This window comes from Podarcis muralis, chromosome 13 (genome assembly GCF_964188315.1).
Source record: "Podarcis muralis chromosome 13, rPodMur119.hap1.1, whole genome shotgun sequence".
Taxonomy (NCBI): Eukaryota; Metazoa; Chordata; class Lepidosauria; order Squamata; family Lacertidae; genus Podarcis; species Podarcis muralis.
The window spans coordinates 56,639,274-56,663,634 of record NC_135667.1 but is presented as its reverse complement, the minus strand read 5'-3'; the positions used below and the strand labels follow the sequence as shown (position 1 = coordinate 56,663,634).

The 24,361-nt window shown below is 44.6% G+C and overlaps 1 protein-coding gene and 1 long non-coding RNA gene across 3 annotated transcripts in view; one reads left to right on the top strand and one right to left on the bottom strand.

Moving 5' to 3' along the window:
- Nucleotides 1-2,851: 2,851 nt before the first annotated feature.
- The window catches only part of DDC (dopa decarboxylase), a 50,453-nt gene continuing 28,943 nt past the window's right edge, over nucleotides 2,852-24,361 (bottom strand). For both annotated transcript variants that reach the window (XM_028703359.2, XM_028703360.2), the window contains exons 8-14: nucleotides 24,089-24,183; nucleotides 20,930-20,997; nucleotides 20,252-20,328; nucleotides 12,289-12,308; nucleotides 11,948-12,046; nucleotides 7,858-7,959; nucleotides 2,852-7,177 (exon numbers count right to left, since the gene is read on the bottom strand). In XM_028703359.2, coding sequence (XP_028559192.2) covers nucleotides 6,971-7,177; nucleotides 7,858-7,959; nucleotides 11,948-12,046; nucleotides 12,289-12,308; nucleotides 20,252-20,328; nucleotides 20,930-20,997; nucleotides 24,089-24,183 — 668 coding nt within the window. In that variant the 3' untranslated portion in view covers nucleotides 2,852-6,970. The remainder of the gene's footprint in view (nucleotides 7,178-7,857; nucleotides 7,960-11,947; nucleotides 12,047-12,288; nucleotides 12,309-20,251; nucleotides 20,329-20,929; nucleotides 20,998-24,088; nucleotides 24,184-24,361) is intronic.
- Nucleotides 11,125-11,955, top strand: LOC144325176 (uncharacterized). The gene is made up of 2 exons (XR_013390507.1): nucleotides 11,125-11,254; nucleotides 11,672-11,955. It is a non-coding gene; the product is annotated as an uncharacterized LOC144325176 (long non-coding RNA).

Below are 24,361 nucleotides of genomic sequence, written 5' to 3'. Positions count from 1 at the left end.
GCATTTTTCTGCATGGTTTGAACAGGTTGGCTGCACAAACCTGGGAGATCGCTAAGTTTGCCCATGCATAATGCATGCGTGAAATCTGTGCACAATACACATCTGCCTTCTGTCTTGGTGTACAGGTGCCAAAGGTAACACCAAAGTAATTTTTCTGCCATTCACTCAGGTATATGTCACTGGGGCTATTGCTCTGCATGACATACAGAGAAATGGACAAAAGTATATTCCAACGAAAAGGGGAAAAGTTTGCCTTTCACATTAAGTTCAGACTAGGGAAGAGGCAGTCAAAATGACCCCTTATTTGTCCATCGTAATGTATTTGACAAATAATAATATTTCAATCGTAATGTATTTGACAAATAATAATATTTTAAATTACCGTAGCCTGCTCTACTTGGGGCTGCCCTTGAAAAGTGCTCAGAAACTTCAACTGGCTCACAGAGCAGCAATCCCATTGCTGACTCCCGAGAGGGAGCAGGCGACTCCCTTGCCAGGACAACTTGGGAGGGGCCTTTCTCGTGACCCCACCACCCTCCCAGGCACGCTGGGGGGGGCATGTGGGAGAGGGCCTTCTTGGTGGTGGCTGCTCCCAGGCAATTTTGGAACTGCTTCCCAAGAGAAGCGAGATGGGCTCCCCCTTTGTTTCCCTTCTGTTTATAACGGGGAACTGACTGCTTTAAATGAGAGGGCTGGTGCTGTATATACACACATATACACACATATATACATATATATAGTTTTAATTCTTTCAATGTTTAATTGTTTTTAATGCTCCCCCCCCCATGTTTTTATCCCTCTTGAGTCCCTATTAGGGGGAAAGGTGGGGAATGACTGAATGAATGATGTGCAGTGAGCTCACAACTTACACACATTTAGTTTGTGTGCATTCAGCTTTACATGCATGGCAAAAAAATGTAAAATTAAATTTATATTAAATTAAAAGGGCTCTGGTTTCCAGGAAAAATGACTTTGGCAATCCCACCCATTAAACCTGATGTGTTTCCACTATATGTGAATCTGGCTTTGTATGTGATCTCTGGAACGTAACTCCTGCCTAAGTTGTGGGCTTCCTCAGTCCTAAAGTGAAGCTCCTGTTGGTCTCATGCCATCTTTCTTCATAGACACACACAAAAGATCCCTTCCTCCTTTGTTCTGAAGATCAACCCACTTCCACATTAGCCCAGGTAATGATGAACGATGAACTTGCAAGCAGTGCTTTTTTCCTAAAAAATAATAATATTTTGGGGTACTCTCATTTTTGTACTCATATTGAAGTACTGCCCCTCAATGAGGCCAAACTTAGATTCACAAAATGTTTAGGGGTATGCGTACCCCTGCATTCCCCCCCCCCCCCGAAAAAAGCACTGGGTGCAAGCTACTACATCACGGCTGGGGTTAAATTCAGGCATGAAATGATTGGTCATTTCCAAAAGATCAAAAACCAGTTTTATTCTCTGTTTCATGCTTTGCCATCTCCATGTTTGCAACAGGTTTTTTTTGGGGGGGGGGTGTTAAAAGTCCCCCAAGGGTGCCATATGTGTTATTTTACTGTATAACCCCAAAACTTGTTTATTCATAAATCCTACTGTCAGGGCCGCCTCAGGTCCCAGCTCACAAGAGACCAACGCCAAGTCCAGTTTATATACAAAGACGTTTATTGAAGTGTATTGTACGCTCCACAGGCGAGGCGCGCAGCCCCACGTCTGTTACGCTTAGACCGCTGAAGTCCCCTTTGAGTCAGTCCCGCCTCTGCACCACTTTAAGAGGCTTGTGCTGCTCCACCTCTTCCTTTCTTTCCTTTTCCGCAGGGTCTTCCTGCCCCCTGGGGTTTCGCCCCTCCTGGATTCCCCTGACGCGGAATCCCCAGACAGCTCTTCCCCCCTCCTGCGTGCTTTGGGACCTGGCTCCTCCCCCGGGCTCCCTGTTCTTCCACGCGCCTCCACATTTGAACTTGGCGCGCGTTCGCAGCCTCTAACCTTCCTCTTGACAGTTACACTACTCCCTGCACTACTCCCCTCCCCTTCCAGGAGGATGTCTTGCTCCGATCTCCCCTCCCTCTCTGCTTTCGGACCTGCTTCTCCTGTCACTCTGGAATCTCCACCCCCTTCACTGCGCTCTGGCGGAGAAGCCGGTCCCGACTCCCAGCTCCCACTCTGGGTTCCCCCGCTGGTCCCCTGCTCCTGACGAGTCCCCCCTGTGACTCCCCTTGGCCTGGGAATCCTCCGATTCACTTGAAAGACTCATGGAATCCCTCAAGTCATTGTCATCCTCTTCCTCGCTGCCCTGGGATTCTTCCCCCTCGCTCTCCGTCTCCTCCCTCACCTGTGCCTCTGTCCCTGAACCCCTGACACCTATGAACTTCATTGGAAGTCAGGCTGCAACCCTACACTCACTTCCAAAGGAGCAGACTACAATGAATTAATTCATCTCAAAATCTCTCTTAGCATTTTGGAACAGTTCTAAGCCACCCTCCATGACTGAGCAGAGGAGTCCACCCCTTTGGGGATTTCTAGCTTGCTGGACTCAATGCCCTCTTGGACACACACCATTCCCAGTAGCTCCTGCCCTGTCCTTCCTATCGGGTTTGAGATTGCTGCTGGGCCTGACCACCCCCACCAAAGCGAGGGGCCCTCCTGTCGAAGGGGGAAACGGTTACAAAATTAGATCTAGAACCAACTTGAATGTAGATTTTCATTGGTGAGCAAAGCCATGGGCCAGTGTATCAGGGTCCCCTGCCATTTTATTTCATCAGCTATGAGCCTATGTATAATAGCAACCATTAATTTAAGAACTCCCAGCCAAACCCCATCAGAATATTGAAAGCAAGAATGAAGAGAGAAATGCAATCTTGCAGCATCAGTTTTAATGCAGTCTGGTGTGTTGCCATACACTTTAGCAATACACAATATCATGCACAATAGCAGAATTAACATCTATTTTAAAATATATTAACCGATAAGGAAGTACATATATATAATCTCTTGTACACAAATATTATTCTTGTACAAAATGAGTGAACACTGCAATATCAAATCATTTTTCCTCATCCTACTGTACCTTTGAGGTTTGATTTTCTGCTTAAGTGCATTTATGATATTACAAAATAACAGCTAACAATAAATAATTTCAGCAGCTTTGTGAGGTTTTGCTGAAAAGACACATTGGATCCTGGCTCAGTAAATCTATGAATGAGTGATTATAGGTGGGGAAATAGTGCCAGGCACGTCCAGACACACACATTTTACAAGCAGTGGATAAGACAATATGAGCACAACAGGGCAGCACTTCAGCTATCCACTAAACGAGATTGAATGCAAGAAGCCTTTGCCATATTATATCACTATTGATCGGCTTGTCTCCTTTTCCCCCTGACAGGACTTACTGTTACAGGTTTCCCCCTGCTCAGCTAGGCAGCTGCTGAATTTCTGCCTGTCAATGCAGCTATAAAACCTCAGGAGACCTGTCAGCAAAAAGAAATAAATAAAATAGCATTTTCTTAAATGGTGGGAACCAGCGGCAACAATTTCACAACAGAGTTCACTATATCATCAGAGCAGAGAGTTTCAGGTACCCAGAGCACACAGAAAACTTCAGAAACTTCACATTGCCTTGGCATAAAGCATAATCTACAGCTAATACTGTAAATCAATTATTTCCTTAATTTAGAACTAGAAAGGGAATTCAATGAGTTTCTGAATTCTTTCAGATACTGTATCAATTGCGGTTAAAGAAAATGCTCAATGTGTTTTATTGTTAAAACTCTGTTGGTATGTCAGTGGGGCAAAGAAGATGAGAAAGGACCTCAGAGAGATGAAACAGTTTATTCTTTTGTCCGATAAATGTTCACAGGCAATTAATATTATCAGCCATGATAGATGGTGAAATCTGGAATGCCACAATAGCTCTAGGTTATTAAAGATCCATTTGTTGTACAAGTACTATTCTTTTACAATCTGGAGTATACAAATGTCTTTGGTAATGAAAATGTTCTCCCTTGAAATGCCTTTTTATTCATTTATTATGTTTCTAGCCCAGCTTCCCATCAAGGAGACATGCTCAGTTCTCTCTCTCAGTTCTTCTCACTGAGAAATAGCGACTGGCCTTTGGGCACCTGGGGTGGTTCATGGCCAAATGGGGTTTGGGAGATGAGCTTCCCTGCCCTCGTCCAACAGCCACACCTCAATGCCACTATATTGGTTATGGTGACTTCTTAACACCAGTACAGAAATGATAGTGGCGATGTAGCCAGACTTTGTGTCCATGTGTTAATGTTTCCGCTGTAAGACAGGGAGGTGAGGCACTATACAGATTTTAAAATGTAGCAAACCAAAATACCAATATTTAACAACTTGTATTTACCTAGAGATGGGAATTAGAACGCAACAAAATGTTTGTTGTCTTTGCCTGAGATGCACTGCAGGCTTCCTGAATCTTCAGAGGGGATTCTGGGATGTGCTGTCAATCAAGCTCAGCTGGAAGAGCATGAGACTCTTAATCTCAAGGCTGTGGGTTCAAGCCCCACATGGGCAAAAATATTGCTGCATTTCGTGGGGCTGGACTAGAGGACCCCCTTGCTCCTGTCCAACTCTACAACTCTACAATTCTGTGAATCACTCAATCAACCATTTTGTTTGTATGCTGACTTTCCACAGTTCAAGCCATGCTCAAGGCAGCTTACAACATAAAAAAACAACAGAACTACACACAGAACAAAAGTAGTCGTAAACAATAAATGAATCATCAAAACTGAACAATTTCCACATAAATCATAAGATCCAAAATAAAGATCCAAAAATCAAATCAAAGCTCAACAACAGCAACGCCCCCCAACCAACCAACCCTCCCCCTGCCCCTCTCCCACGCAAGCAAGGTATCAAAGGCACAGGCGTACTAGTTTCTAATTATTAGAGTTTTGATGCATCTAGTGATAAAAACTTAAAAGCAAACTAACCATAATTGTGTGTATTGCTTAGCTTAACTAGGGCCCACTTCTCAATGACATGGTAAACTTGTTTCTGGGTTGTATAACTTCCAACTCTAGACAAAGTCTCACATGACTGAAAACTAATTATTTGCACATAGAAAATCAGATGCCAAAAGAACGGTTCTAAACTATTCGTATGCTCGCCATGGGTGTGTGTACAGTTTTCTGTGTGGAAATAGCTTTTTGTATGACAGACTATTCAAAACAAGTTAGCCCCACGTGCAATTCAGAGAAATACAGTCACAAACCAAGCTTGCCGGTTATTCAGAGTTAAGCACTGAAGAACTTGAGGTGGCCACTGGCAACTCCCCATGTACGCAGCGGTTGCATTCTGAGGCACCATGTGCATCAGTGGGACACACGCAAGGCTGCCCCGCTCCACCCCCGCCCTGTCCCTGTCCTGTGGTGCCGATAACAATGCATGTGCCAGCAGTCGTGTGCATGCCAATTGCGCACAAATGGAGAGTTGCCTGTACCTACCCAGATACTGAATTGTGAATCAATACACACAAGCACATTTGAGAATTACAGCAGCAATCCAGATCAATATTTCAATGAAAGCTACGCAGAAATAAACTTGCTTCACTGTAATGCAATTAGAATCAGGGTGTTAGATATATCTGTGTTATTAATACTTTCTTAATTCAGATTTTGTACGTGTAATCAGCAGCTTGTCCAATACTAGCAAAACTACCATAATAGCAAATACATTTTTCGACATGATTCCAAAGGACGTGTTTATCCAATAAATGTTCCTGCGATAACTACCTGTTAATTTGCACCAGGTTTTACATAATCAAAGAGTTCCTTTCACAAAACCAAGGAGGCTGTAGTGACTAGCAAACAAAGAAAAAAGACTAGATATTTCTTTCTTTTGGACCAAGAGACATGGCAAACCTTCTGCTGTAAGCAGCAAGCATGCGCAGTGATGGGTGTGATTCAGGTACATGAGAGGAGCTGGGCAAGGTTGCCTGTCCACTGAAACAAGGATTGCTCCTTCAGGGTAGCAACCTTGAAACAACCTAGGAAACTATGCAGGAATTCTCAACTCTGAAAATATCAAAAATAAAGTGAGTGATTCAATAGTTTGAAAAAGGGGGAAATTAAATGAGCTTCACAAACCCCAAAAAAGTTTTCCATATATTTTTCGCTCTATAAGATGCACCAGACCACAAGACGCACCTAGTTTTTGGAGGAGGAAAACAAGAAAAAAAAAATTCTGAATCTCAGAAGCCAGAACAGCAAGAGGGATCGCTGTGCAGTGAAAGCAGTAATCCCTCTTGCTGTTCTGGCTTCTGTGCAGCCTGCATTCGCTCCATAAGACGCACACACATTTCCCCTTACTATTTAGGAGGGGGAAAGTGAGTCTTATAGAGCAAAAAATACGGTATTTTTTATTTTCAATCTGAACAGTATCAGCTATGATAGCATTTCTATTCTTTACTACCTCCTCTCATACCCTTCACAAAATGATTGCTTATGAGTTTTTTTTTTAAAAAAAACCTAAGATTTTAATCTTGTCTGCTTTTCCTGTGTACTGATTCCACCTGCCACAAGCTAAGAGGGTGGCTTAGAAGTGTGGGGCCCACACACTTTTAGACAAATGCATAGAGGGAAGGTTTGTGAGAAATTATTATTAGCCACGATTCCTAAATGGAACTGCCATGTACAGAACCAGTATATCCGTCTGCATTCCAGACATTGGCAACAAACCACAGGAGGCGGCTGTCAGTGTTGTGCTTGAGGGGCCTCACAGGCATCTGGTTGGGGCTCTTGGGTACAGAATGCTGGGCCATAAGGAACTTGGACTGATCCAGCAAAGCAGTGCTTAGTGTTTTTATCTACATACTTCCTGGATTTGGGTTATAGCAGCACAGTCTGATTATGGTAGTTTTGCATGTATCAGTCATGCCAGAAGCAAAATAATTCATCGCTACAGTTTGTCCTTCCTAATTCCTTAAATCTTCAAGTGAATTTTAGCCATTAATCTTGCTGCTTCTGTGCTTTTAGAAGTTCCCCTGCCAACTTCGTAATGTGCTTCCAGGCAAACTGAACATGGGCAGACTCCACGGTGCGGGCACAAACTGCAAAACGCAGCACAAATTTCCCTCTCAGGTTACAGGGAACAAGATGAATCTTCCTGGAAGCGTTTATGTTTTTAAGTAGTGCTTCATTCAGTTCATTAGTACCCTAGAATAAAGATAAAACAAGCAAGAGTGGTCATTAACATCACACAGGTCATTCTGGTAGCTCTGCCAGGACCATCTTAGGTGGGCAACCTTCAGCCTGCAGATACATGACTCAATCTGGAGTAAGCCACACCCACATTTATTTATTTTTAGCAACATTTATATACCGCTTATGCAGACAAAAGTCCCTAAGCATTTACAAAAGGCAACCTAAAATATTCATTAAAAGTACAAAATAAAAACACACATTAAAAACAAGTTTACCTATATAATCAGCAATTTAAAAACATTTATACTTACTAAAATCCCATGTTAAAACTGCATGCTAAAATTACATTCCAGGGTAGGCTTAATGTTCATTCTGCTTTTCACAGCCGAGTGACCCAATTTGAAGGTCCTAAACTTAATTACAGATCAGACCTCTTCATCAGATAATGCAGTTTCCAGATTTTGCAATGCAGTTTTAGTGCACAAAATGTATACAAAAAACACATGTTTTATGGTTGAAATGCATTGAAAATATGTGTCTGGGGGGCGGGGGGGGAGGAGGAAGGCATACAAAAATGTGTCTTACAGTAGTGTCATCACCAGAAAGTAGTGCTGGGAGATTTTGGCTTTTGAAATTTGAGGCCTCTAAAGCGCAACAAATAATATAAGAGCTGAAAATTACTGCAAGTTTACCTTTAGTCGGAAGCAGACCAGTCCCAAAATGACATCAGCACAGATCTCAAATCGATCATCCTGCAACACCAAGTCCTTAAATTCATGTGCCAGCTTAACATGCTAAAATGATAATGAAAAGTTATAAAACAAAATCCATCAAAAGAAGCAGAAGCAGAAGAACCGAAAAACTGACATTCTTTCTGGGAGATAACCAGCTTCATATAACCAATATGCTTAAGTCTCATGAATGCATGAAGGTGATTGAGTGGGTGGTTGCTGAACAACTCCCGGCATGCCTGGAGGATGCGGACCATTTGGATCCCTTCTAATCAGGATTCAGGCCTCATCATGGGACTGAAACTGCCTTGGTCGCACTGGTTGATGATCTCCGGCGGGCTAGGGACAAAGGTGAGAGCTGTTTCCTAGTTCTGCTGGATCTCTCAGTGGCCTCTGATACCATCGGCCATGACCGTCTGGACTGTCTAGAGGAGCTGGGGGCACTGTTATACAGTGGTTCTGCTTCTCCCTTCTGGGTCGTGTCCAGAAAGTGGTGTTGGGGGATGAGTGTTCAGACCCCTAGGCTCTCACTTGTGGGGTGCCTCAGGGTTCTGTCCTCTCCCCCATGCTTTTAAACATCTGCATGAAGCCACAGGGAGAGATCATCGAGGGGGGGGGTGTTCATCAGTATGCGGATGATACCCAGCTCTACCTCTCTTTTAAATCACAACCAGTGAAGGCAGTGACGGTCCTGTGTGAGTGTCTGGAGGCGGTTGGGCAGCAAACAGAATCCTGACAAGACAGAAGGGTCTCCCTCCTCTATGACATCACCCCTTAACCTCCTGTTCTCCAGGCTAAACATGCCCAGCTCCCAGGCTAAACTCCAGGCTAAACATGCCCAGCTTTGGAGCTAAACTAAGTTTTACTGCCTATGCAACTTTTTCTGAATGCTGTGTGGAAAAGTACATGAACATGACCTTCGAAGAGTTTGTAAGTAAACCACTTTTAACTTACCAAATGTGTATACTTTTTCTATGTTAGGTGAAGAAGGAAACTTTGGAACAAACTTAGGAAAACATATTTTAAAAGTCCAAGATCCTATACTTCAGTTTTACTTTGCTGCATATTTTGTGATTTTAAATCTGCTGGAGTTCTCTCACTTGCCCCAAACTTGGATTTTAGCATCCAGGAATTCTCCTTTTTTGCCTATGTGTTTCCTTGCCACCAACTTTTTCTAGCTATCTAATCCTATCCCCACCCTCCAGTAAGGCTTTCGGATTATTTTCTTGAATGTTGCTGAGGGCTGCCAAAAAATGCCTCTTGGGCTGAATGTGGGCCATGGGCTGCTAGACACATTTTTAGAAGAATCACATCTGCAGAAGTCTTTGCGCAGACTCTGTCACACATGAATTCGTCCTTGGAAGCAGTAGCTACAATGTCAGGATACGGAAACAGCATCTCACTTTTCACAGGAAGATTTCAGTGGAATCTGTTGAGGACTGAATATCAGCACAGAATATGGAAATGTCTACAAGATACAAAACTAATTTGTATCTCTCTCTCTCTCTCTCTCTCTCTCTCTCTCTCTCTCTCTCTCTCTGTGTGTGTGTGTGTGTGTGTACAGTGCTTTTTTTCTAAAAAAAAGTTTAGGGGTACTCTCATTTTGACTCAAGAAAATCACCATTTTATAGTTCAAATCAGGGGAAATAAATACAGTAAATGGACAAAAGTACAAAGATTCACAAAATGTTTAGGGGTATGCACATCCCTGTGTCCCCCCATAAGCAAAGCACTGTGTGTGTGTGTGTGTGTGTGTGTGTGGAATATATTCTGTACCATGTGGTTATTAGTATGTTCCTGCATTGCAGGGGTTGGACTAGATGACCCTCAGAGTGCCTTTCAAACTCTACAATTCTCTGATTCTATGTTGTTTAGCAGGTTCATGTGTTGAAGGTCAGTTCTCACTCAGTGTGGCAACCTTTTCACTATATTTAATTTGTTCCAGAAAGCTAGAACTGATACACTAATTTGGAGCACTGTATCAATTTGGGGGGGGGGGGGGATTCCAAATTGCTCCTCAAAACCTCAAATGGCCTCTGCATAGCTTTTATGTTATTAAACTACAAAGGAGAAACTAGATTAAAATGTGGGACTTTTCTTGCATTAGAGCAGCTGTTCTACAGAAAAATAATAGTTCGCTGAAGTTTTAAATTGTAAATCTATTATGACAGAATTAATCTATATAACAAGTAGTACTTAATAAAACCACTGGGAGGCGCCAAGAGCTTTGGCTCTTACAATGCTGAAGTGCTTTCTCTGCAGCTGCAACAAGATACTTTACAGCCCAGACCTGTGTAGATTTACTCAGAAGCCAGTCCTGTTTTCTTCAGCAGCATCAATAATTTCTAAGCCTATGAACACAGATCTAAGTATTGCCACTTACAAATTAAATATCAAAACTGCCAAAAAGTTTGCTGTGTGTGAGCCATTCAGAATCGTTCCTGGTTTTTTTGTTTTTATTTTAATAGGAATTTTGTGGACCTGCTCCATGCCTGCAGGTCCCTTACATCAGGCCTAGAAGAGCAGGGCCCAGACCCCAAAAACTGGGTCTGCAGAGGAGGCAGTGCAAGAAGCGGAGACCGCCTCGGCCATAAGACTGTAGCTGGAAGAGACTGAGACAGCAGCAAGGACTGATCTCCATCTCAGCTGCAAGTCTTGCGGCTCCTGCTCCCTCTCCTGTGAGTGGGGGGCCCTGGCAGACTGTAGTTTTTAATTGTTTTAACTGCTGTAATTGTTTTTAACTTGAGTGTTTTAAATTCAGGGTGGGTGTTGTTTAGTCTGAAGAATGTGCATTGGGGGCAATTGCAGTAGTTCAGGGCAGGGGGAGATGGGGGGCAGGCCAGGTAAGGGGCACAAGCAGTTGGTGACTGTGCTGTTTGTCAGCCCCTGCTCCAGCCTGGGGAATTGTGGTTGTTCTAGCAGCCAGCCCTCAGGACTGCAGCTACTGTTGTTGAATGCCCAGTTGGCTTGGAGTAAGACCTCTCTCATCCCTGACATCACTGAGACCTGGTGGGTGAACAGAGTGGGGTAGGTCTCACCCAGCTGTACCCACCTGGGTACTCAGGGCAGCATCAGGGCAGACTTGAGGGTCGGGGAGGTGGAATTGTTGTGGTCTATAGAGATTCTCTCTCTCCCTCCCTCCCTCTCCAGTCTCTCTGTCCAGTTGGGGGTGGAATCTATGTGTTCCTGGTATTGGGCAATCAGGATGGCCAAGGGATTCTACTGCTCCCTCGCTGCCCAGCAGTCTCCCTGCCTGAGGTGACAGAGCTGGTCTCGGAGGTGGTGTTTGGACTCCCAGACTGTTGGTTCTGGGGGATTTCAACAGGATGAAGAGGAACCATTAGTGAGCACTCTTTGGGTTCTCTCAAAACAAAACAAAACAAAAAAATCCTTCCAGTAGCACCTTAAAGACCAACTAAGTTAGTTCTTGGTATGAGCTTTCGTGTGCATGCACACTTCTTCAGATACACTGAAACAGAAGTTGCCAGATCCTTCTATATAGTGAGAAGATGGGGAGGGGTATTACTCAGAAGGGTGGTGGGAATGGGTGATTGGCAGATAGCTGTGATGAGCCTGTTGACGACTCTTAACGACTGCAATAGGTCTTACAGGAAAAAGCAAGGGGTGAGAAGGTGAAAAATGGCTTTGTCATGTATAATGAGATAAGAATCCAATGTCTTTGTTCAGACCAGGTCTCTCCATGGTTTTAAGTTTGGTAATAAGTTGCAGTTCAGCAGCTTCTCAGTCAACCAGCTACAAATCCTCAGTCAACCAGGTTCTCTCAGTCAACCAGCTACAAATCCACCTCACAGTTATCTCACCTAGTCCATATTGTGCCAGTTTTTCCGGAAGAAGATCATGGGGGACTTTGTCAAAAGCCTTACGGAAATCAAGATACATTACATCTACAACATCCCCCTGATCCACCAAGCTTGTACATCTATCAAAAAAGGAGAAATGAGATTCGAAAAAAGCCTGTGTTCATCTGTAAAGCTCCCTCTCATCTTTTCTTGCTTTTTGAGTATTCAGTGGTAAAATAAAATGCATTCACCTTGCGGATATACTCTTGTAGTCCTTTCACTCCATACATCCGAAACACAAACCACATCTTCAAGGAACGGAACCGACGGCCTAAGGGGATCTGCCAGTGCTGGAGGAGAGATCAAATAAGATTATTTTTGATACAGAACAGAATCTGCACCAGAAGAAACTGCCCACACCTTACAGATTTCATAGCAGAATGCTCCAGAAGCCAAATATGGTGGCCGATCCCAGAGTTCTTAAGGATCAGCACACAGATAGGTGGATAATGAACACCGCTTTTCTCTCCTGAAGCATTCCAACACGAGTGAGAAATGAAAATATTGTGATGAAATAATGTTCTGTACTTACCCTATAATCTGTAATAAGTCCTGTATGTTGGTGGGGAGAAAAACATATAATGTAATATTATATAAACACACATTCACAACTACAATGTCATATTATGATACCGTGGGAAGTCGAATCCTTGAAACCTCTCAGCAGAGAGTGGTTGTGGCGTCCAACTTCTGTAACAATATAAATATATTGCAGGGCACCCGTTCCTCCCCTCCATGAACCTAGAATTCAGGGGGGGGGGGTTGGAACTGCCAGGCCACCAGCCACCCATGGGGCCTCCCCACCTGCCTTTCTCCTCCCAATGCTGCAATTAGGCTTTTTGAAAATGTCCCTTTCCCACGCTGGATGTGATGTAAAGAGAACCATTGTGGGAGGGGGGTCACAGCTGTGATCCCCTACTGAAAATGCCCCCAGCTCTGTGGTTAAGCTTGGGGGGGGGAGAAACCCCTACTTGGCTCCTTAAGGCAGGGGGGAAACCAACTTTATTTCACCCGGGTCAAAGGCCCAATTTGGCACAAGCATTTGCACACACACACACACACACACACACACACACACACACAAAAACACAGGCAATGACACCCCCTCTGGAGGCTTCACCCGGGGCAAAAAAATACTGGCTAGCCCACCCCCCCCCAAAAAAAAAAAATAGCTATGACTTTGCATTAGGAGGTTTTCTCCGATCTAAGTGTGGGATGAGGCATGTTGGGGGAAGGACACTTACAGCTGAGGTTAAGCCTTCCCTTTCCAGCTCTCACCCCCCCTACCAAAAAACACCCCCACCCCCTACTGCCTTTAGGCTTCAAAAAACACAAACCGCTTATTGGCTCAAAGATGATCTTTAAAGCCTAATAGCAGCAAGGGAGGGGCGAGGGACTCAAGGCGGTTTACAGATAAAAATAAGAACAGCTAAAAACAAAGGGAATAAATAACCATTAAAAACATTTAGACATCGATAGAAGGAAAACTGTGTGTGTATATGGTATACGGGATTGGATTGATAGATATTTCATCTCAATGAACCAGAACTCCAGATAAGCAGCAGGAAAAAACATGTTTTTCTATCTCACTGGTGATGTCAATTTAATGGATGCAGGGCTTGAGCACACGTCTGAAGCAACTGGGGATGGATAACTAATTCCATGTTGCCATAACAGGCCATGTGCCTAATGAGCTACTAGCAACCTCTCAGAAACAAGCGTAGTGCCACCAGCTATTAGCCCTTGTCACCATGATTATAAGCCTCACTCGCACAGCTCTATGCAGCCCAGATGAGCGCAATTAAGGCTGCACATGGGGCATTTATCATACAGCACAAAGGCGAATCCCTCCCTCGCTGCCACCCGACTGCCATCCTTTGGCTGCCAGGAAGTCAAAAACAATCCCTGATTCGAGAATGCAAATTGACACAAAATTACAGCATCAGACAAAATATGGATTTTCCCCTCCAGTACAGAGTTGCTTGGCAATTATGGAAGTACACCGTACAAGCAGACAGACAAAAAAGCAACAACAAATCCAGCCCACTTTGGTTTACCTTCTGGGGCAATGGCTTTCATTATGTCAACTTTGCCAGCTGTAGCCCTCCAACTGCACCTAGAATTCGATTAGGCTCCTGTTGCCGCTTCAAAGAAGCTTTCCTGGTTTTGTGTTACTTTCCCAGCAAAGAGTACTTTCAAAAGAAGCTGTTATGGAAGAGGCAAGGATCAACTGATTGATAACCCTTTCCCTAGGGAAATGGCAGGGTCTATTCCAGGAGCTCAGGGTTTGTTCCAAAAACATAAAACATCGCCCATAAACTACGAACCCCCAAATTTGGGATCCCCCCCAAGCCAGTGCCAAACGGTTGCAGTTGGATCCCAAATTTGGGTGATTTGTAGTTAAATATGAACCCTGTGTTTGATGTATCGTTTGCTCAGTTTGTGGGGTGCTGCAAAATGCTGCAAAAAACTACAAAACTTTGGCACAGGTTTGGAGATAATCCCAAATTTGGGGGTTCGTAATTAATTTTCCTATAAAACATCTTTACCGCATGGCTACTGGTCCATCTGGCTCCATGGTGTATTTTTATAGCAGCAGTAAGTGCTCAGGGCACTTTCTGTAAACCAAGATGGTGCTTGCTTTAAGGAACATGCAGTCTAAATTTAGGCAAAAAGGGGGAGCAAGAGAGGAAGTGAGAGAGAAAGGCCTGCAAAAGAAGTGGGAGCAACTGCAAGTGCAAAGGCTTCATTTCAGCGGAAGAGGAGAACTAAGAGGCTAGTCAAATGTCTCTGTCAGGACTGAAGAATATCTGTTTCAAGCTGAAGTTGAATATGGTGCAAAGAAAATGAATAAACTCTAAATGGCAGGTACTAAAAAGCATTAAGCACAATTCTGAAAATTTTACATGAAAGAAGGGAAAGGCAAGACATTTTATAAAAATAGATTGACATGAGGTGGACTTTGAGGTGGGGAAGAAATTTGATTATTTTTGCATGTGAAGCTCAATTTATCAAATCTGCACATTCCAAAGCAATGTAAGAACCAAAACAGAGCCATCCTTCAAAATTCACACTTATCCAATTTTTTCACTGCAGTTCTCTATCCAAAGAGTCTTTTTTAAAAATGCAGGTTAGAATAAAATGTGCCTAAAAAGGAATGTAATAGTGAAAAGAGTAGGCAAAAAAATGCCAAAGTTGGGAGAAATTGCTTGCAAAAATGTATACCTTCATTAATAAACACATTTTTGTATGCAGTTTTAAGAGAAATTCACACAAAAACACTAAAGGCTTGGTTTCCAGACACTTGACCATCTTGGTCGCCCTCCTTTGCACACTCTCAGCGGCGTAGCGTGGGTTGTCAGCACGTAATTTGCGCCCCCTAACCCGTGGATTTGCGCCCCCTAACCTGTGGATTTGCGCCCCCTAACCCATGGATTTGCCCTAACCCCAGATGTTGCGCCCGGTGCGGCCGGCCCCCCCTGCACCCCCCACGCTACGCCACTGCACACTCTTCCAGCTTGTCAATATCCTTCTTAAATACAATAAATGTTGTAAGCTTCAGAATCATATCCAGCAATGAGACGGCCAGTCCTTCCTCTCACTCCAGAAAGCCTACAGCTGTTCTGTGTCATCCACACTTAAAGGGTCCACCAAAAACCCCAAAGTGAGTTGAATCCAGCTCTTAGATTAAAATAATGTAAATGACACACCTTATTATGATTATTGCCAAGCACTGGACAGAAAAAGGCAAATATACTTTAGATTAGCCTTCGGCAGTGAAGCAGAAGGGAGAGTATCCGTTATCATATGGGGGAAGCTAAGCAGCCGTGCCTTGAGGCTGTGTTCTGGTGCTGTGCTTTTTAACATTTTCATTAAGACCTGTTAAGAGGAAATTAACCATCAAATTGCAAGTGATTTTGTTATTCAAGACAACTAATAGCTGGTTCTCTGAGAGCCTGCGCAATAAATGCCCTGCTGCACAGATAACAATCAATGAAATGGCTGGTCAGCATATCAAGTGAGCTCAACCTGGAACAGACTGGTTTCCATTCTGCCTACTTAGTTTTTACTGGAACCCCCAAACCCCCATAGTCCTCTGAACCCGATTCAAATTTACAAGGTGGAGACTTGAAATCCCAGAACTAATCTATACTAGGATCCCAAATTTTCATTCCCACCTAAGAACATCAGAAGACCCTTTGAGAGCCCAGCGTTCATGTCAGCTGCGTCTACAGCAATCCTTTTCTTTGGAGTTGTCATCTTTTGTCCGCTCAGTTTTTATGAAGCACCCAGTTGATGTCACTTTCCTCTTCTTACATTCCAGAGGGGTTTGCACTATCCTCCTGTGTTTTTCATGCCTAATCTAAAGCAAATCCTGTGTATGGTCAGGAGAACACGAGTGAAACTCTGAAAGGCTTCTGTGTCCTGAATTTAGCACTTCTTGTTTCATTGCTTCTTGATCAGTTTGATCAGAAGATTAGTAACCAATGGCCTATTAATTACCCTTCAAGTAGCCATTTTTAATTCCCCCAGTGTTAGCTTCTGTTCCCAAAGGGGGAGGATTAATTCCCAGTTTCCTTTCATTATTGCCATTATTATTACTCCATTTGTTTCATAGTAAAATGGGACTACTTCACAACTAAAAAATTGAAAGAAATTACCAGTGGGAAGCATCTGTGTTCCTTTGGAGAATTGAGACATGGCGGAGACTGTCTTAGCTTTAAGAAATATGGTTTATTCACCTATTTACACCTTCAGTCTGCATGAAGGGAGTCCAGACCTTACGGCATGGTCATTTCAAGAGGGGCTTGTCCCCACAGCAGCACAACCCTGGAGTCCAAGGCATTTCTCCCAGTCATCTCTGCAGCCAGCCTGCCCAAGGTGGATCTAAGGCTGGATCTACACTGATCTGTAAAAACGCTATTAAAGGCTATTTTTTTAAAAAAAATTATATAGCTCTCAATGCAATTTCCCATTGCCAATGGGTTGCTGCTCTACAGCAGTGTTTCCCAACCTTTTTTGGGCAAAGGCACACTTGTTTCATGAAAAAAATCTCGAGGCACACCACCATTACAGCCCCGTGACGTCAGCGCGCAGCGTCACGCCGGGAGGGACGCACGAAAGTGTAAGATTCAATTTTTTCCCCTCCCCCTTCCCTTCCTTCTGTGCCAACCGCCAAAAAGCCAAGAATCGCGGGACCGCCGGCGGAGGGGGGGAGGGCGAGCGGAGGCAGCGGCGAGCCCCGTTCCTCCCCATCCGCCCCATTCCGTGCAAGGAGCGCGAACAGGTGTGAGAAGGGGGTCAAACCTGCGGGTCGGCGCCGGGGAACCTCCAAGCTTTGGGGGTGGGGGGGAGGAGGCAGCAAAGCGAGGCAGGAAGGAGAGCGCGGCTTGGCGAAGTACTCGGCGGTGAAGGCCAGCAGGTCCGGCGGCCGGTGCCGCAGCACCTCCACCGTGTAGCCCTGCAGCAGCTCAGTCAGACCCGGCGGGATCTCGATGCTCATCTTGTAGCCGAGGCGCGCGGGAGACTCAACGGACGGGCCCGGGAGAGAGAGAGAGAGAGACACGACGGAGAGAGAGTGGGAGTCCCTGCTCGCCGTCGCCACCGCTACAACTACTGTGGCGGTTGGTCGTGGTCGCCGCCGCCGCCGCCGCCCACCTCTATCTATCTCTCCCCCTCAGCTTTCTACGCGGGCCTCGAGCCGGAGGTGGGGGGTGGCCGCCGCCGCTTTCTCCGCCTCCACGTCCTGCCTCCTCCTCCTCGAGCCCTCCGTCAGCCCTGAGGGAACCGCCGCGCTCGCGCCGCCGCTCTCTGACACGCGAGAAAGAGAAAGGAACGGAGCGGCGGGGTAGTCGGGGGAAGGAGGGGCCGGAATGGAAGCGCGAGGCGAGCTGCGCATGCCCAGCAGGAAGCGGCGGAGAGCGCCACAGAGAGAGAGAGAGAAGCAAGGGAGGGCGGGGAGTGGGCGGGAACACGCTTCATGCGTCACAATAACGGACAAGAGGCGCTCGAGGGATAGATTAGGACCTAATTTGACTTTTACAAAAAAAAATAAAATCTTTCGAATTTTCCCCACGGCACACCAGGCAACATCTCGCGGCACACTAGTGTGCCGTGGAACAGTGGTTGGGAAACACTGCTCTACAGCACCCTCTGGAATTACATTTTTATAATGCATTTTTAATGTTATAACCAACCAGTGTAGATTCACACTGGTCTTCTTTCCTTCCTCCTTCTTCTTCCCAGCAACCCTTGCTCAAGACTCTCCGTTTCCTGTTATCTCAAACACACACACACACACACACACACACACACACACACACACACACCATCACCTTGGCAACATCTGTCTCCCCAGGCCAAAGGATTCTTCTCAGATGGTCTGTCAACATCTTTTGTCATGTTAATAGATTTGCTCTTTGCTAGGCCAGCCAGGCTGGTTTGCATAAGCCAGCCCAGGGATTCCTTATCTGACACAGTTCTGCAGCTTGTACTTTCATCCATATTGCGTGGCGAGTTCCCGCCCCCCACCAGGGTAAATAAAGACACGAGACACCATAGTTTAAGGTTAAATGGGTGAATTAGGCCACAACTTTATTGAATTCAGGAATGAGAGGCATTGGCTTAGGCATTGGTCCTATCGACTATCCGGCTCCAGCCCATTCGCTGGAGACACGGGGAAGGGTTAACACTATATCGGGGGAGTCTCCTGCTGAGGCACGTCAACTAGGAGCTCCCCCGGGTCACCGCTCGGGGGCGTGCCTTTGGCCCACACCTCCATAGGCTTCGGACAGGGCCACGCCCCCCAGAGTCCTTTAACGGACCACCCTTCGCTCACTGGGGGGAGGTGATGGCGTTCCTCCCCCCCCACATCCTCTTAACCCCTTCTTACCAATGCCTACCACCAATGCCGAAGAGTTGAGACGAGTTGCTACGAGGTAGGTGAAAACCAAATGGCTGTAAATTGCCAATTGGGAAAAATTCCTACCATGCCCCTTGCAGCGATAGACCGAAGTCCATAGCAAAGTCAGAGCCTACCTAAAGCCTACCTAAAGGGAGGGAGGGTGGGAAAACGTGGGGGCTAGCCGGTGAAAAGAGGGCGAGCCCCCTCTGCATCGGCCCTAAATAGGGCAGACGCGGCCGGGATTCCCCACGTGGGGGTGGGCATGAAGCCCGCAACCCCACCTCCTGGGCAGGCCGGAAGTGGCTTTCCAAGTAACCAAAATCCTACCATTTATTAATTTATAAGGTTTAGGAAGGGTTCCCCCAAATCTATAACAATATTAAGTGTTTGACTGGAATCCTCATTTTAATCCTGCTTCCAGCTGAGTTCAGAAAAGCCACACTTTAGCAGCACTAAAGGGTTCTAGGATGAAAGGAGCCTGAATCTAGCATTTCTTGCAAGAATCCCAGCCACAGGCAAACAGTAGCTGCTCCACTAGTGTCTCAGGGTCTACCTTCTGCCCATCCCTGAGCTGAAATCCTTCATGAAAGACGTTGGAGACATCACTGCTGGCTCATTCTAGCCATCACTGAAATGGACTGAACCTGTTGTGAAGGCAATAGACTTGTTCATGGTAGAGAAAATGCTACAGAAAGAGAATGAGGCCTACTGTAAACAGTTAAGGACATTAGCAGGATTATTGTAATAACCTGCAGTTTCATAAGAGTATATATTTAAAGTAGATAAATAAAAGAATAAGTTAAGTTAGAATATGCAGGAAATGTAAAAAATAAATTTAAGGAACCGCAGAAAGAGGAGGAAGGAAGTCGAGTTTTGAACTATATGAAATGTATATAAATGAAAATCATAAATCATAAATAAAACAAACATAAAATATGAGGCCTACTGTTCCTCATTGCTATCCTGGCAATTGTTCCTCACCTAGCAACAGGAGCGGCATGCGCAGTACCTGAACATATCAGGGTTCACCCCAACAAGATTTCCCCCCTACTTTCTGTTGTGCAATCACTCACCACCTGGGCAGGGGGAGGGTGGTTCCAGGCTTCATTCTCTCAACAACAGGCAATCAAACCTGACCGGAACAATGAGCAATTGGGCAATTGAGCTGCCTGGCTGCTCAAGAGAGTCCTACAGTTTGCAACAAAACATATCCCCCTGTAATGGACTCTCGGAATCAAAATATCCATCGCTTCACTTCTCCCTTAACATACCCTATCCACCCTTTTATGCACCGCAAACATCTTCTGCATTCTTTCAAAAGTGGCAGTGGTCATTTTAATCCTCATTATTGACTGAACACAAAATCAGAGAGTTGTTCCCCTCCCTTTGTCCATTTCTTTGGACACTTGTAAAATCAGGCAATTTTCTGAACTCATGTAAACTTGATTTACATAGTTGGCTAACACATGTTTTGAAGAAAAAATGGGAAACTCTTACCATTTTGAAATACTGTGCTGAAAGTATCTAAACTGAAACAAACTTTGACAGCCAAAAACTATTTTCAAGTTAGGGAAAAGATAAAACACTTTACCTGATTCTTGATGGGCATGCTTCAGATAAACAGGATCTATTTTAAAGGCACAGGTTAAATCTGTTCTCTTCTTCACCCTGAAAAAATATTGACTTTGGATTATTTGCCATTGCATTACCAGCTACTTCTGTCATGAGTCAAATATATAAAAGCTTTGATTGCAGATTAAAATTTGACCGCTCATTAATTTATGTGAAATGGAAGGGCCCAATTCATACGCAAGTCATGCAGACACCAGCTGCTTTGTTCTTGTGTCGGATTTGATTAACGTAGAATTTAACCTAATGAAACATCATTTTTTCAAATACTTTGTATCTGCAACTAGCATATATACTTTTCCTAGATTTCCTTTCAAATTCATTTCAAGTGTAATAAACCTTGGTAGCACGATGCCCCACAATCACAATTCCAAGCAACCCTAAACAAACTCCAGTCCTAGAATTATTTGAGAGGAAGATGTGTTTAGAATGTGTTTTAAAGGAGTAGTGCATTCACAGCCCTGGTCCACACATCACATTACATTGTGATGTTAATCAGGAGTAAGAAATGGGATCTGGCTGAACCTCTTAGCTTAGTTACTTTGATTATCTGCAGAATAATCCTTGAGCCAAAGGTTTGTTCATTAAATAATGGTTTAACATTACATGCAAACTCTTCATTTTTGCACTTCATACTTACCACATGGTAGAACAGTCAAAATTTACTAAGAGCCATTTGTGTGGGTTGAAGTTAAATGAATCTGCAAACTGAAAGGATTAAAAAAAACCATCAGGAAAATGATTACAACCACCAGGTCAATATTTCTAACTTGACAGCCTTGACAGATTTTCCAGTGTGCCTGTGAGGAGCTTTCATCAGTTATTGGAATATTTAGAGAATTCTGGTGAAATTCAACAGTAGCATTCACAGACGGGGATTTTGAAGAACAACTCCCTTATTAAGAGGTTTTGGTTGATGGGTTGGTGAAGTCCTCTTCATATTCTGAAGGTTTTATTTATGATTCTATTCATCAATTTCAAAGTACAATACAATCACTTCTCATGTGCATTTAACTTGTGGAATTTCAACCTTGCACAATATACTTCATATGTATTAAAGTGGAGATCTAGGGGAGAAGCTTAAGAAATTAGGAATTCACTCTGCACTTCTGGATTTGGGAACAACCATGGAGAAAAATGGTTGAAATTGCACAAGTTGAAAGTTTTCCCAGTGCAGAGAGAGATTTTAAGCTCTCCACGCAGTGCACAGGCTCTAGGATGCTCTCACAAGATCTCTCAGGGGCGTCCGAGTTCGCATGAGATCTCGTGATCACCCCCCAAGCTTCCAGAGCCAGCATGTTATGCAGACTTTGCCTGATAAGAAAAACAGAGAGCTTAAAAGTCCTTCCTGTGCCAAGAAAAGCCAGGCAAAAAGAGCTTTTCAGGTCTCTGCCTTGCTTGGGGGACAAGGCCTGCTCAGCATGCAGGCTCCAGGGCTGAGTTTACATGTTTTCATGTTATCCCACACTTCAATGCATTCTGTAGCGCCATGCACCAGATTAGGCTGAATCCTGAACCAAATCAGGCCAATCTGTGGGGATCCGGGGTTTGCCTGACTTAGGTGGAGACAATCCTGGATCACCTCAGGTTGGGTCACGGCACCCAGAATGATCTGGGGCTGTCAGGGGCCAGGTGGCAAGGGGAGGCAGGCCCTGGGCAGGAAGGAAGGAAGCTTGTGCTGGAAGCAAAAGAAGCAGCACTTTCCAAGATGAAATCCTCCACTCGCCCCACCTCTTCCTCTCCCTTCCCACTTTTGTCACCCTCCTGATCTCAAGTCCCCTAACAACACTGCTGCAATTGGGCCAGAAGAAAAGGGTGCTCCGCTGTGCCCCTGCCACCATCACCTGCATCCCTGCCACCCACTCCAGCCTCTGGCTGCCAGCCGCAGGGTCCCTCCTGCCTTAGTGAGCCACCAGGACCAACAGAGTTGCAGCTCTCTCTTCCCCCGCTCAAGGATTTTCACACGTAGCAAAGGAAGCTGAAAGAAACTATCCATTCTGCAAAGTTAACAAATAATAATGTAGGTTGATTTTGTGGTTTCTGAATGTATATGAAGAAAAAAATGGTACAGTGCTTTGCAACACCAGGATATCTCTGTTTTAGCCAATTGCAACCCAGTGGCATCAGTGTCTCCATTTGCATACAGGCCTTTTGTGAAGCAGTATTGTGAGGTGGGGGGGGGAGGCCATACGGCTAGAGGGAGGGCATCTATTTAGACTTGTTGAATGGTTGCCACACTGACGCTTGAAACACCATGGAAGTGATGATTCATTTCCTTCAGGAGCCAGTGAAACCTGCACAGGAAATTACAGCAAGCTTTGCTGATAAAAACGAGAAAGGAGGGTGCTTTATTGGCTAGGGCTTTTTTGCTTCTTTTCATTTATTAGCTCGTACACATTGGCATTATTTAGGTACATTCAGCAAACAGTAATATTTTTTCCCCTTTAATGTCAAGGAAGACCGGGAGTTTATCTGGCAGTCTGGAAAGAGACTCAGGAAATTGCATTGCCCTTATCTAAGGATGCACATGAAAAGCAGCCCAGCATTACTGAAAAAATGAAAAGTCACCTATCATTTATACAGTACGTGAAACAGAATGCCCTTTGGTGATTCTGCACATACTATTCAGTTTCCCCATTCTGCATTTGGAATGTATTCTCCTGTGGTTTTCAAAACAGATGCAGATGAGGAAAGTGGTCACTAAATGATCATGTTGTTTCAGATAATTGCTTGAAAATATTTCTATAGCTACTCAAGATGGAAAGGCAACCTTCCCCATCTCCCTTCTCCAAGCAGAGGGAGGTTCAGAGGAGAGAGTCCAGCAAGAGGCCAGGGAAAATCTTCCTTTGCTTTTCTGCCAGTCTCTTTATTTGCAACAATTACAGTGGGAGCTAAGAAGCGGCAGGCGGTGATAGCAAAAAGGCAGAATAAGTGTCAGCAACTGAGTTCAACAGGCTCAGAGCTGACAAAGGCGGGTTCTTCTACCCAAACCAGTAATCCAGCTGCTGTCTCAAATCAATCAATGTCTGAATGGCTCTTCCTTTACTTCTCGCCCCTCCTCTCATTTTGTCCTCCCCCCGCCATCTGTCAAAATGTAGTTTGCAAGCTCTTTGGCTCCCTTGCAGGTGCCATGTGTAGCCTAACAGCAATAGGGACTGCACACACCCTCTGCAAATTGTACTTCTAGGAGATATTCCAGATCCCCTATGGAACTGACCAGGACCACATCTAAAGGAGCCTTTGGAAATTTTAATTTGTTTCTTCCAACTTTAAGAAGAGCATCAGCTACAGCTGAGACGTTGTTGGACTTGGAGTGAATGTTTGCCCCCCCCCCTTCCCTGTTCACCCTCCAAGGTTACCAGGTGTTAACACAACGATATGATGTTTGAATAGGGTGTAGATACACAAAATCCAATATGCTTGGACCTCAAATAAAAAAGCTGATCTACAAGTTTTATCTGGAAGACTGATTGCATAATTCAGGTATGTGTACTCTGGACTTTAACAATATGCTCATAAAGGGAAAGGGAAAGGACCCCCAAGGTACTGGCAGAACAGGTTCACCAGGGCAGGAAGGTGTGATCTTAACTGCCCGCCATACATAGAGGCTGGGAGGCAGAATGCCAGGGTATTTTTAGCTGCATAAGGAAGAGAAACATATGGAAGCAAAACCTTGCCAAGCCACCCATTCTTCCACCGCATCAGACATGTGCATGATGATAAAAGTTGTAAAATCAGGTTATTAGCAGCTAAAGATTCTGCCTGGATTTCATTTTGAGTTTTCATTACTCTTGCTTACCTCCACTCCATTGAGAAGGTGGCGGAATTCAGGGCAGATGAATGAGCTCCCAGCATAGGCTGCATCAACATGCATCCAAATATTCTCCTCATTACCTAGAAGGTGGGGAATTGTATGAACAATTTTTAATAACCCACCTAACTGAACAATCAGTAATGAGGGTAGGGCTGGGTTGCAGGATTCTAAATGTCATTTTTAAAAAAGTATTTCTGCATAATGCAGCTAATCTAAAATGCTGCAATGTTCTAAAGGAGACATGCTAATTCTAGAGGG